Source organism: Trematosphaeria pertusa (genome assembly GCF_010094035.1).
Source record: "Trematosphaeria pertusa strain CBS 122368 unplaced genomic scaffold BU26scaffold_2, whole genome shotgun sequence".
Lineage (NCBI taxonomy): Eukaryota > Fungi > Ascomycota > Dothideomycetes > Pleosporales > Trematosphaeriaceae > Trematosphaeria > Trematosphaeria pertusa.
In genome coordinates, this window is record NW_022987213.1 from 421,393 (window position 1) to 431,609 (window position 10,217).

General features: G+C 50.2%; 7 protein-coding genes across 7 annotated transcripts; 4 read left to right on the forward strand and 3 right to left on the reverse strand.

Annotated features, from left to right (window-relative positions):
* Positions 1 to 1,204: 1,204 nt before the first annotated feature.
* On the forward strand, positions 1,205 to 2,727 carry BU26DRAFT_599992 (uncharacterized protein; the record flags this gene model as incomplete). The annotated part of the gene is made up of 3 exons (XM_033835137.1): positions 1,205 to 1,952; positions 2,006 to 2,168; positions 2,216 to 2,727. 3 exons carry the CDS (start codon positions 1,205 to 1,207, stop codon positions 2,682 to 2,684), a joined length of 1,380 nt encoding a protein of 459 aa, XP_033689194.1. The 3' UTR covers positions 2,685 to 2,727.
* Positions 2,728 to 2,837: 110 nt separating this feature from the next.
* On the reverse strand, positions 2,838 to 3,591 carry BU26DRAFT_514183 (uncharacterized protein). The gene is made up of 2 exons (XM_033827779.1): positions 3,298 to 3,591; positions 2,838 to 3,243 (listed from the first exon to the last, which is right to left on the reverse strand). The coding sequence occupies exons 1-2, from the start codon at positions 3,463 to 3,465 to the stop codon at positions 2,956 to 2,958; spliced, it is 456 nt and encodes a 151-aa protein (XP_033689195.1). The 5' UTR covers positions 3,466 to 3,591; the 3' UTR covers positions 2,838 to 2,955.
* Positions 3,592 to 4,493: 902 nt separating this feature from the next.
* BU26DRAFT_514185 (uncharacterized protein) lies at positions 4,494 to 5,137 on the reverse strand. Its single transcript, XM_033827780.1, has one exon. It carries the CDS (start codon positions 4,996 to 4,998, stop codon positions 4,615 to 4,617), a length of 384 nt encoding a protein of 127 aa, XP_033689196.1. The 5' UTR covers positions 4,999 to 5,137; the 3' UTR covers positions 4,494 to 4,614.
* A 508-nt stretch (positions 5,138 to 5,645) lies between these two features.
* Positions 5,646 to 6,493, reverse strand: BU26DRAFT_134906 (uncharacterized protein). Its single transcript, XM_033819721.1, has one exon. The coding sequence runs from the start codon at positions 6,223 to 6,225 to the stop codon at positions 5,737 to 5,739; it is 489 nt and encodes a 162-aa protein (XP_033689197.1). The 5' UTR covers positions 6,226 to 6,493; the 3' UTR covers positions 5,646 to 5,736.
* A 257-nt stretch (positions 6,494 to 6,750) lies between these two features.
* BU26DRAFT_499996 (uncharacterized protein) lies at positions 6,751 to 7,462 on the forward strand (the record flags this gene model as incomplete). Its single annotated transcript, XM_033826455.1, has 2 exons — positions 6,751 to 6,971; positions 7,063 to 7,462. 2 exons carry the CDS (start codon positions 6,751 to 6,753, stop codon positions 7,460 to 7,462), a joined length of 621 nt encoding a protein of 206 aa, XP_033689198.1.
* Positions 7,463 to 7,474: 12 nt separating this feature from the next.
* On the forward strand, positions 7,475 to 8,954 carry BU26DRAFT_134911 (uncharacterized protein). Its single transcript, XM_033819722.1, has 2 exons — positions 7,475 to 8,802; positions 8,856 to 8,954. The coding sequence occupies exon 1, from the start codon at positions 7,773 to 7,775 to the stop codon at positions 8,766 to 8,768; it is 996 nt and encodes a 331-aa protein (XP_033689199.1). The 5' UTR covers positions 7,475 to 7,772; the 3' UTR covers positions 8,769 to 8,802; positions 8,856 to 8,954.
* Positions 8,955 to 10,215, forward strand: BU26DRAFT_134912 (uncharacterized protein). Its single transcript, XM_033819723.1, has 2 exons — positions 8,955 to 8,975; positions 9,084 to 10,215. The coding sequence occupies exon 2, from the start codon at positions 9,195 to 9,197 to the stop codon at positions 10,092 to 10,094; it is 900 nt and encodes a 299-aa protein (XP_033689200.1). The 5' UTR covers positions 8,955 to 8,975; positions 9,084 to 9,194; the 3' UTR covers positions 10,095 to 10,215.
* The last annotated feature ends 2 nt before the right edge of the window (positions 10,216 to 10,217 follow it).

Here is a 10,217-nt window from a genome sequence, read left to right on the forward strand (position 1 = left end):
TATTATCTTTATATCTTATTCTATTACTATAATAAAAGCTATATATAAAGTTATACTTACTTTATAGTTAATATAATAACTATTTAAGATAAAAAGTTTTATTATAAGTATATTAACTTATATTATAAAATATCTATATAAATATAATATATTAGACTATAAAACTTTATAAGCTATTACTATATAACTTTGTAAGTATATATATAATAGTAAACCTTAATTATAGTTAGAAAAAGATAAGTTACTAGAATAAATCTAAGAGTAGATACTCTTTTAGATTTTTTCTTTAATATCTTTATAGCTATATACTTCTAGACTACTAAACTTTATAAAAGGCTTTATACTATAGTATATAATATATCTTTAAAGTTTTATAGATTATTATAAAGGTTTACTAGTACTTATAAGATTTAAAGTCTAAAAATAGCTACTTTTAGAAAAAGGCTTATTTTAAGCTTACGTAATAGAAAATATATAGTATAAATTTAATAGTAAGTATATATAGTATAGTTTTATATATATTTAAATTTTTATAGAAAAATATTAAGGTTTTACTTAGTTATTTAAGAAATACTAGTTAATTCTTTTACTTAGTATTTTTAGAAGATTTACTTATATAAAAGATTTACTTATAAAGTATATTATTATATAAACTTATTTATATTAAGTATTTATATAAGTTTATTTTATAAAAAAGCTTATATATTAATTTATAAGCTATTTATTAGAAGTTTTTAAAAAAACTTAATAAATTTTTAAATCTTAATTACTAACTAAATACTATAGCTTTTTAAAATTTCTAAGCTAATATAGAGTTACTAGTAGTATATAAATAATATACTAAAATTTTATTTATTTATCTATTATAGTTCTTATTTTAGAAGAGGTAAGAGATACTAAAAAGTGTGCGTCAGGTGGGGTCTGTGCGTCAGGTGGGGAAACACGGTATCGGAGTTGTGCGAAGTGGTGGCGGATACGGAATGTCAGAGAAGCCGTCTTTGCAATTATTCATTCTGTTGAACTATCGTGCACTAGCGCATGGTGTTGTGTTCGTGGGTGCATGACGGAGTCCCGGATCGTGATGCGGTCAGCGAAGGAGTGGCGCGACGCTAACTATTTTGGCCAGAAGAATCCTTTTGGCCAAAGTGGTTAGCGTACCCTTTTGACGTCGCCTGCTCGACTCGTTGGCATTGTTCATGAGAATATGGCCGATTCAGGAAACGTTGATCAATTAAAAGCCATTATCGAGGTTTACAAACGTCATCACGCAGAATGCTGTGCGATTTCGACGGAGTCACGCGAATCAGCCGCTCGAGAGCTGCTCGTCCTCACCGAACCACCCTCGCCGAGTCAGCCTCCGAAACAAGCTTCTTCAACGCTGGATGGCTTTCAGATCATTTCATTCGACCCATCAAGCAGCGGTAAAACGAAACCGTACTCCGTCGACCGCAAAAGGAAACGGAAACAGAAACCAGACTGGAAAGCTGCCGCCGACTTGTTTTTATCAGAAGCCCCCCGTGCGCTAGAGTGGAACAATAAAGCGAGGCAATTGCGCATCGGAAGCCCAACCGAAAGCCCAACGCCGTCTGGATCCACCTGTGAGCCAATTGGGCAACTCGTTAAACCGACGCGGGAAGGTGCAGCAGCGATCATCGATAGAGCAAAACACCATGCCGAACAAGCCGCGGGTTTCCTCAAGCAGGCTTCTATCTCGCTAGCCAACGCCCGAATATACTTGCTCTGCGTTTTCTCGTATTTCCACGTGCTGGACTCGATGCAACTTGTTGGCCGGGAAATTATCGTCAAAATGATGACCGGGATAGTCGAAACTCGCGGTGATGCGTACATGAAGCGCATCTGGGACGGCGCAGCATGGATGAACAAGGACTTGGTGAAGGGCCTCGTTGGAGCCGGCTGGACGTGGGCTCAAGCAACGACGTTGTGCTATTTCTGTACGTGCCTTCCTCGATTGCATCTGATCATGGCTTGCTTACGTCAATCGAAGGCGCGCCTTATCAGCCATATCGCTATGCGCACATTAATCACCGTGAGAGCTTAGCTTACATACTCAACGTATTGAAGAGACCGGAATACCTACCACCTAGCAATGCTGAATGCTTTCCGTACACAATTCCAGAAGTCATAGCAGCTTGGGAGCCCGCTGTTCAGTAAGCGACCGAGATAGCCGAAAACGTTCTTCGCTAATTGACTATAGCCTACCTTTAGCGCGTACATCTTTAGGATACGACGAAGCGAATGCTGAGCAACCGCGGAAGAAACGGAAGATATGGCTACTAGCAATAAACGAGCGCCCGATCACGTCTCCAACGACTACAGAATCCACTCTCGCCACAACAGAGAATGCGTTAGGACGAGACGAAGATGACCACGTCAGCCCCAATTCGACCCAAGGCAACGATACTGCGGGGTCGGATCCCTTAGAGAAGCACGCCGCCGGGAATATACTGCAGAGTCCTCCAGATTCAGCAGGAAACTCGAACACAATCAATCATTTTCCGGAACTTTGCGGTGTTGAAGAGCAAGGTAGTACCGTGCAGGGCTTAGAAGAGGCAGCAATACATGAGAGCTCTCTATCTTCCAACGCCAGCGCGTGCTGGACGAGCAACATCAGCGAGGCGAATCCTCAGGCCGAGCTGCTACTACTGATGACTTCGCCCTCTTAAGAACTCGTCCAGACCGTAGGGCAAGAGAGTTTGGCTCTCAACAGCTCACCTGGAGTGGGAATCAACCATCAGTCACAATCGTCGGCGGGACCGGTGGGGAGTTGGTACAATATCCAAGGACAACATTCCAATTTCAGCACTACAGCACCCACATGCCTGGATACGTACCTGAACGATTTGGATTTCAACACTACAGAAGCTACATTCCTGGACCAGTTCTTGCATGATATCATGGATTAGGCGAATTGCGACCAAATTCTACCCCGGCAGCTCAACGCGCTGACGTACGAAACGGAACCACGAGGAAAGGAACATCGTGTGGTGTGGATTGGACGCCTTCAAAGATCAAAGTCATTCCCAGCTCTAGTGGCACTTCTTCGTAGCATTCTCCTTTCCACAATTGCAGCTTTGTTCCCATGAGTGCTTCAGCAGATTTGAGAGGTACGACAACGCGGAGTAGGTTTGACGTGAGACGGCCGGATGTAAGGAGGAGTGCTGCTGGTTCTTTTTTGGGAATCTCCACGGTTGCCCATGTTACTGCAGCCTTGATTTCGTCAATCTGACGCGTGGGGATTAATAACGTGATCTTCGAAGGTGACCCTCCTGTACTTACCCTTTTGTAGACCTCTGCAGCTATTAGTCTGCAGTCTTTCGAAAACCCATATCGAAATAGAGTTGTGCTTTCCTCCTCAGTTTGAATCTGGGTCTTGCCGTCTAATACCAACGCGGCAATGAGCTCGTTAAGATGTGGCGTTGTAGGGAAAAACTTGTAGAGTGACATGAGGCAGACGAAGGGCAGTTCTGGTTACTAGAGTAGTGAAAACATAGCGCGAAGTGGCTATTTAGGTATTAACGGAGACGGATGCAAAGATCAGATGAGACGATAAATTTCGTTGGCAGCGCTAGACCTAAAGAGCACCTAGTGTGCTAAGCCACATGACCTGGTAAGCGATATTCCATTGGCTTACCTAACGAGTCCGCCAACGACCTTCCGCCAGGATCTTAACGGTTCTGAGCGCTGTTGATAACTTCCTGCCAGTTTCCTCTCTCCTCCGCAGTCATATCGCGTAAATGATCGTCTAAGTTTGTCGGATTGGGTGGATCATGCGAAGTGTTTGAGGTGTTCTCCCCTGGTTGGGGATCGCGTCTGGCAACGTCTCCATTGACGGTTTGGGGAGCACTGTCCTGCCTCGAGGGCGGAGTGTTATTCGGGACGCGGCTCGGTTGATCGCGGTTCGGTTGATTGAATGAGTCTTGAAGGAGGATGTAAAAGATAGCGAAGATGGTCCTATGCAGCTGTGAACATACTATCCGGAAAGGGGTACTGCTTGTTCTCACCTTTGTGGCTTCGTTTGCGGCGCCCTAAGACAAGTGAAAGCTTCGAGCTGCCTTCGTATAATATAAGGTACCTCGACCTCGATTGCTTGGACTATGCTCTGCCGTAGGAAGAATATAGAGAGTTACCAAATATCCGAACAGAAGGCTATCGTAATATGTGGGGGTGAAGGATATTGATTTCAGGTAAGAGGATGGGCAGGTGAAAGCTTCGGGCTACCTTGGCACAGTGGAGAGTGCTTCACTGGACAGTGAAGGTTATGCTGCCGGAGGGAGATAGAAAAGGATGAGGCCGGTCAAGGTTAAGGATGGTGAGATATCCCTAGGGATACGAGCAAAGACGAGCTTGACGTGATCACAAAGAAGCGTGACAGGCGGCGATGCTCTCCAGGATGGATTCGAACGAGAGAGGATGTAGAAATCGCCTTGATAGTGGACGGTGATCGCGAACCTTTATACGTATCTTCCTACGCCCTTTACCCCCGCTCGATGCCTCCCCACTCCCCTCGCCTGTACTCCCCTGGTGAAGATGTATGCAGGAGGCTTGCAGACGGGATTGTAAGCTGGAAGTGATGTTGGATTTTCAGACAGGACGTTATATATGGACGAATGCTTTCTCACTCTTTCGGACCAGTCTGAAATTCATTGTATCCACAACTGCCCTCCAGCCCGCTGGAAGACGTTCATTGACTTTGTCCTCATCTGTCTTCTGAGCGGTCAGTATCCTTTCACCTACATCTACGCGGCCGCCAGCTTTCCATGACATCAATCTATCGTAATCGACTGCTTTGAAATTGCGATAGCCAATGTTCTCATAGTCCTCGTTGAAAGTTTGTTCGTCGCCTTTTCCTGGCATATGAGCTATATTGCCGGACGTTCGATGTGTGATGCCTGAGCTTGGTTCCCGAGTGCCTATACGACGCGTCAGTACTAGTACCGACCTGGTAGGAATGCGAGCATTATGGAAGACGATCGTCATACAATCCCTGCTGCCGGAGTATAGAGAATGGCGCAGCTTTATCCGTCCAGCTCGATACGAATGGCTGCCATTCTGATTGAGGTTTCCCTTTTGCGCGATTTGAGGGACCGAAATGTGTATGTGGCAGCGTAATGGTAGATCGCGAAAGGCGCGGCGGGTCAGGGTATGATCGATCGGGATGGAAGGAGGCTTCGAGTGGTTCAGTCGGCCAGGAAGCGGAAGCTACAGTTTGCAATTGCATATCAGCATAGTCACGGTCATGGATGCGCTCGGCCAATGCGCACCTTGGATAACGCTACCTGTGGGCGGCTTCGCGAATGGGACAGGCAAGAAGCGCGAAAAAAGGTCGATCGAAGGTTAGAAACTTAGAGCGACGAAGTGGAGTCGGAATGGTGTGAAGCAGTTAATAAGTTGATGATGCGCATGACTGCCCTGAGTCGTTGGTGCCCAACGGGAAGATCATATGAAGGAAGCTCACGCGGCGGCTTCTCTCGGGGCTGGGGTCGTGCCCCACCTAGCGTCACGTGCAGACAATGACCACCACGTCGGGCAATTGACCGGGTAAGGCGTTTAGCACGTGAAAACACTGTGTCACTCTCACGCTAAGCGACGTTGAAATCATTGTGCACCCCCGCAATGTGAGCTACGTCCTTTGGATTTCGCCTAGGGAGCTGATGACGAGTAGGGGATGATGTTGGGGTGAGGATTGTGCTGTATAAACTCCAGCATCTCGGCTTCTTATAGGAGCGCCTTTGCGATCTGCCCCGAACCCCCTAGTTCAGCATAGAACGTAAGCATAGGCCCCTTGAAGAAGGAACTGCTATCTGCCTTTGTGACACTTGTTATGTGCGGCGGAGCCATGGGATACACATCTTCGTCTGGAACGCATTCCAAGCTCTTGTTGACCGTTTCGAGATTAAGCTTCCTATTCGACGATCGCCCATAATAGACCGTGTAACCCTTAGTGACGAAGGTGAATGTAGAGTGGGAAAATTTCATGTGTCCATCTTTGTCCAATGTGGATTGATGGCAAAGGGTCCGCAAGTCCTTGAGAGATTTGACATGAGGAGTGTTGAGTCGATAATGAAGCCAGGCTATTCCAAGAGCAGCGAGTCCTCGCACACCCCTAGCAAACCAGAGTGCAACACTTCTAGTAAGCTCCAGCGTATGTCGAGCAAGCCCAGAGAATACTCGACGTGCAAGCCTGGGTACAGCACCATCAATCATTGTCTCTTGAGAAAGCTGAATCGGCGAACGGAGCTGAAGGGACGGGAACGAGCCGTTTTCGACGAGCTGGGCTAGCGGGCCCTTCTGGCTGAGACTCCGCGATTGCAAGGCGACGGAGAGGATGGAGATGGCTATTCGCTGTTTCGTTCCGGTCAGGATCGATGGTTAGCTTGTGACTGCGCCGGGGCGTCACCCAACGACCGGCTTTCTATGGCGCTGGGCTGTTGCTTGGTAGGCGGCGGATCGACACGCAGATTGTACATTCAGGTTCGGTGTCGCTGGGCGCGTCTTATGATTCTGCCGTGTGTGGTGGCGAGAGGGGCAGGGACGTCGCGTCTGGTGTTTAAGTGGGGCAAACTGCCGGAACCTTCAACACCACAACGACCACCATCCCACCACCCCTCACCTCCTATCCGCCGCTCTTCGGCCACCCCGTCCCCATCCCCACACTGGTACGAAAGCGCAGGCATCGTCGCGCGCCGCTCTTCGGCAACGGGCTGTACTCCGCCACCAACGCCTCCAGAGATGCGATCCTCTCCGCCGCCAGCGACTCCCGTGAGCCCCTTCGCTCCGCTCTCTGCGGCAGCATCATCTTTGCAATTCTGCAGTCCTTCCTGCCTTCAGCGACCGGGTGAACAGCAGCGTCATCTCGTCGCCCAAGGCGCACCACGGCTCCTTCCGAACATGGTATTCCTCTCCCCGGTCAGAATGTTTAAGCGAGAGGAAGCTCACGAGCGCCGGCGCCGGTGAGTCCCTCCGGAAGAAGCCCTCAAATCGGTTCCGGGAATGCGTCTTGCTTCTTGCGGCCGAGACGGTGTGGAAAACATTAGTATTCAGCGCTTTTGGCTCCAAACTTGGCGGCGCCAACTGGCGAGTCACTCCAGAGGAAATCTTCAAGTCGGTCTTAAGATTGCGTCTTGCTTCCCAAGACCAAGACGACGTGGAAAACATCGGTATTCAGCGTTTCCAGCTCCTACCCAAGCGGCGCCAGTTGTCTTCGCTGCCGCGGCGTCAGTCAGAACAGACAAAGAGGTGTGCGGCAACGTGCATACCCGATATCGAAACTAGTATATCCCGCAAACCGAAGAGCACGCTCAAGCTATTGCCGCGGGGCACCTCATGTGTGGCACTCAACAAGGGACGGCGTTCCGGAACCGGCGTCCGGCATACACATCTTCTCAGACTCGCGGTCGGCGCTGCTATGCGTACAGAATTTAGGGTCAATCTTTGTGGATAGAAGGTTGCGGAGATCATCAAGAAGCTTCGATTGAACAGTGTCACGCTGTACTGGGACTTAGGGTACTCTAGGATTGACTAGAACGAAGCGGGCAAGCTTACAAAGGCACTGGAGAAAAGAAGAAGGCAAATGCAAGCTAGTTGCAGTCAGAAAGTCCACGCGCGAACGGCCATGAAGCTTACTTGAAGCTTCCATTCGTGTCATCCAGAGAGGGGAGCAAGCAACGCGCAAACATGGCGATGCAATACAAAGAGGACTCACGACTCGCTGTCAGCGGCTGCACAGCGGCGTTCCTTGCAGCGATTAGGAGATGGCTAACGGCAAGAGAGGACTAGAGGCTGACCTAGAGCATCCAAACGGAGCCAAGAAGGCAAAGCTCGACCGAACCGAGCTAACTACAGAAGACGGAGCCGCGCCGTCTACAGACGACCAAGACGCGCGAACCGCCACTACCGCCATTCTCGACTGTCTCAGCACATCCCTCCCAACCCCCACTGGCAACCCACCAAAAGGCGAGCAAAAGAACCCTTCATCCAAGACCGTCCAGGCAGAGCCCCTCCCCAGATTCCTTATCAATTCGGACGAACACTCAGACGATCCCAAACGCTTTGACTGGAATACGGGATATAAGAAATTCGAAGAGTGTCTTCACGAAGACAAGGACTCCGCAAAAGCACTTCTACAGAGGCTTAAAGAGCATTTCGAGCCATTCCGCTTCGAGCAGATCAACCTACGCAACGAAGCTGATGTAGTCCATCAGGCAGGCCTATATCTTGTATACCCCGTGCAAATGGCCGCTGAGCTTCTTGAACCGGGCATTACCACACATTCCGAAGCGCCCGTCGATACGAAGGGTCTGCGAGTAGACCTGGCATGGATACGCCCGGACAGAACATTGTTTATGCACATCGAGTACAAGCGGCGTGGGTATTTGAGTGCTGAGCGGTTCCGCCATGAAGCCATTGCGCACCATCAAAAGGGCGACCAGGAGCGGCGGCTTAGCATGACTTTGGCATCTTCAGCGATTAACGAAGGAGATGTGGCGCACTTACTTAGGCGGGTGAGGGCATACGCGAAGGGCCATAAGCTGAAGTATTCCTCGTTGTGCGACTACGAGACCCTGATCCTGTTGGAGTTCCGGAACAACTATGAAGAGGTTCACATGACGATACCCGAGCCGAAGACTTCCGTAAGAGCTTGGTGGGGCTGCTCTACATGGCGCATGGGCTTGATCAGGATGACAAGCCGGCTTAGCTTTGCTCGCATTGGAGCTGGAGGATGGATGGCGGATACGCGCAGGTGCTGAAATGTCCGAGAATGTAGTAGGCGCGGAGCAAGCGGTAAGCCAAACAACCCGAGATAGCAAGCCGCGAGCAAGCGTAATAGATCGCAGTATTCTTAAACCAGATTGGCCCTTCGCCCTGTCTTTTACCCCTCAACCCTTCGTCTCTTACCTGTCCTTGACAGCAGCACAGAAAAGTACGCTTACGCTCCTTAGGGTTAGACCCTTGTGGTACGTCTAGTTCCCTCACTACTAGACCTTGTAATAGACTTGGTTCCCTCAGTGGTTACAGTTATACCCACGTCACAAGCTTCTCGCTCAGAGCTCACTACTACCTAGGTACGCTGCCAGACAACCACACACACTACATAAGCCTCTGGTTTCAGCCCTCCTATTACAACCCCATCAACGCAGCAATCGATCTACCAATCAGTCAATCAAAGCAGAACAATGTACTCAATCAACGCCGTACGAGCCCTGGTGCAAACATACCACACGGGCGCGAACATCTTCGTGAAGGGCTGGGAGCGCACATCGAAGGTCCCAAGCCTTAGAAAGATCACCATTAAGGAGGTGAAGCTAGGTGACGACGGACACAACGGCGCCGTCGTCCTTGTCGTGTCCACCGATCCCCCGAGCGTCGTTGACGCCATCTGCAAAGTCTACGACGACGCGTTCACTCCAAACCGCACCAGCAGCTGGGAAGAAGCTCCACCAACCCCAACTGAGGCCTTCGAGAAGGAGAAGGAAGCGTACAAGAAACTCAGCAAGAAGTCCAGCCTCCCCTGCGGCATTACCCCAGAATACTACGGCTGCGGAAAGATCCAGGTAGACGGCGAATACCGACCCATGATCCTCCTCGAGCACGTCCGCGGAAAGCCGCTCCACCATGTCAACCCAAGGGCCGAACTCTCCGCCGAGCAGCGCCAGGAAATCATGCGCAAGATCGTCGAGGCCGACAGCGACATCCTGTTCGGCGCGAACGTGCGCCACGACGACCTCGCGCCGCGCAACATCGTCGTCGAGACCGAGCCCGTGACGGATGGGAACGCGAACGCGAACGCGACGCAGAAGATCAAGAGCGACCCGCGCGTCTGCCTCGTCGACTTCGCGCAGTCGACGTGCTTCACCAAGAACATGGGGACGGACTATAAGAACCCGCTGTTCCGCTGGACGATGTGCGTAGCGCCGTGGACGGACTGGGGCTGGCTGGCGGACAGCGAGGAGGAGGGGAAGCAGTGGATGTGGGAGACGTGGGGGGAGGGGGGGAAGGACGGGAAGTATCCGCGCGTGGTCAAGGGGGTTTTCCGCGGGCAGCCGGAGCCGGTGCTGAGTTCGGAGGGGGAGTAGTGCTGGCTCTGGTACTTGTCCTGACGGGGAGGGGGGAGTGTGGAGCTCCGTGGGAGGGTTTCAGGGAGAAAAGGAGCTCTGTATTGAGAAGTAGGGGCGCCAGAGGGCCCTATATATATACAC

Bases quoted from the DNA above. Each gene is read 5' to 3' on its own strand.
- BU26DRAFT_514185 (XM_033827780.1), bottom strand. From the start codon at position 4,998: ATGACGATCGTCTTCCATAATGCTCGCATTCCTACCAGGTCGGTACTA.
- BU26DRAFT_134912 (XM_033819723.1), top strand. From the start codon at position 9,195: ATGTACTCAATCAACGCCGTACGAGCCCTGGTGCAAACATACCACACG.
- BU26DRAFT_514183 (XM_033827779.1), bottom strand. From the start codon at position 3,465: ATGTCACTCTACAAGTTTTTCCCTACAACGCCACATCTTAACGAGCTC. The intron at 3,244-3,297 runs GTAAGTACAGGA...CCCACGCGTCAG, and splicing joins CTGCAGAGGTCTACAAAAGG to ATTGACGAAATCAAGGCTGC.
- BU26DRAFT_134911 (XM_033819722.1), top strand. From the start codon at position 7,773: ATGGCTAACGGCAAGAGAGGACTAGAGGCTGACCTAGAGCATCCAAAC.
- BU26DRAFT_134906 (XM_033819721.1), bottom strand. From the start codon at position 6,225: ATGATTGATGGTGCTGTACCCAGGCTTGCACGTCGAGTATTCTCTGGG.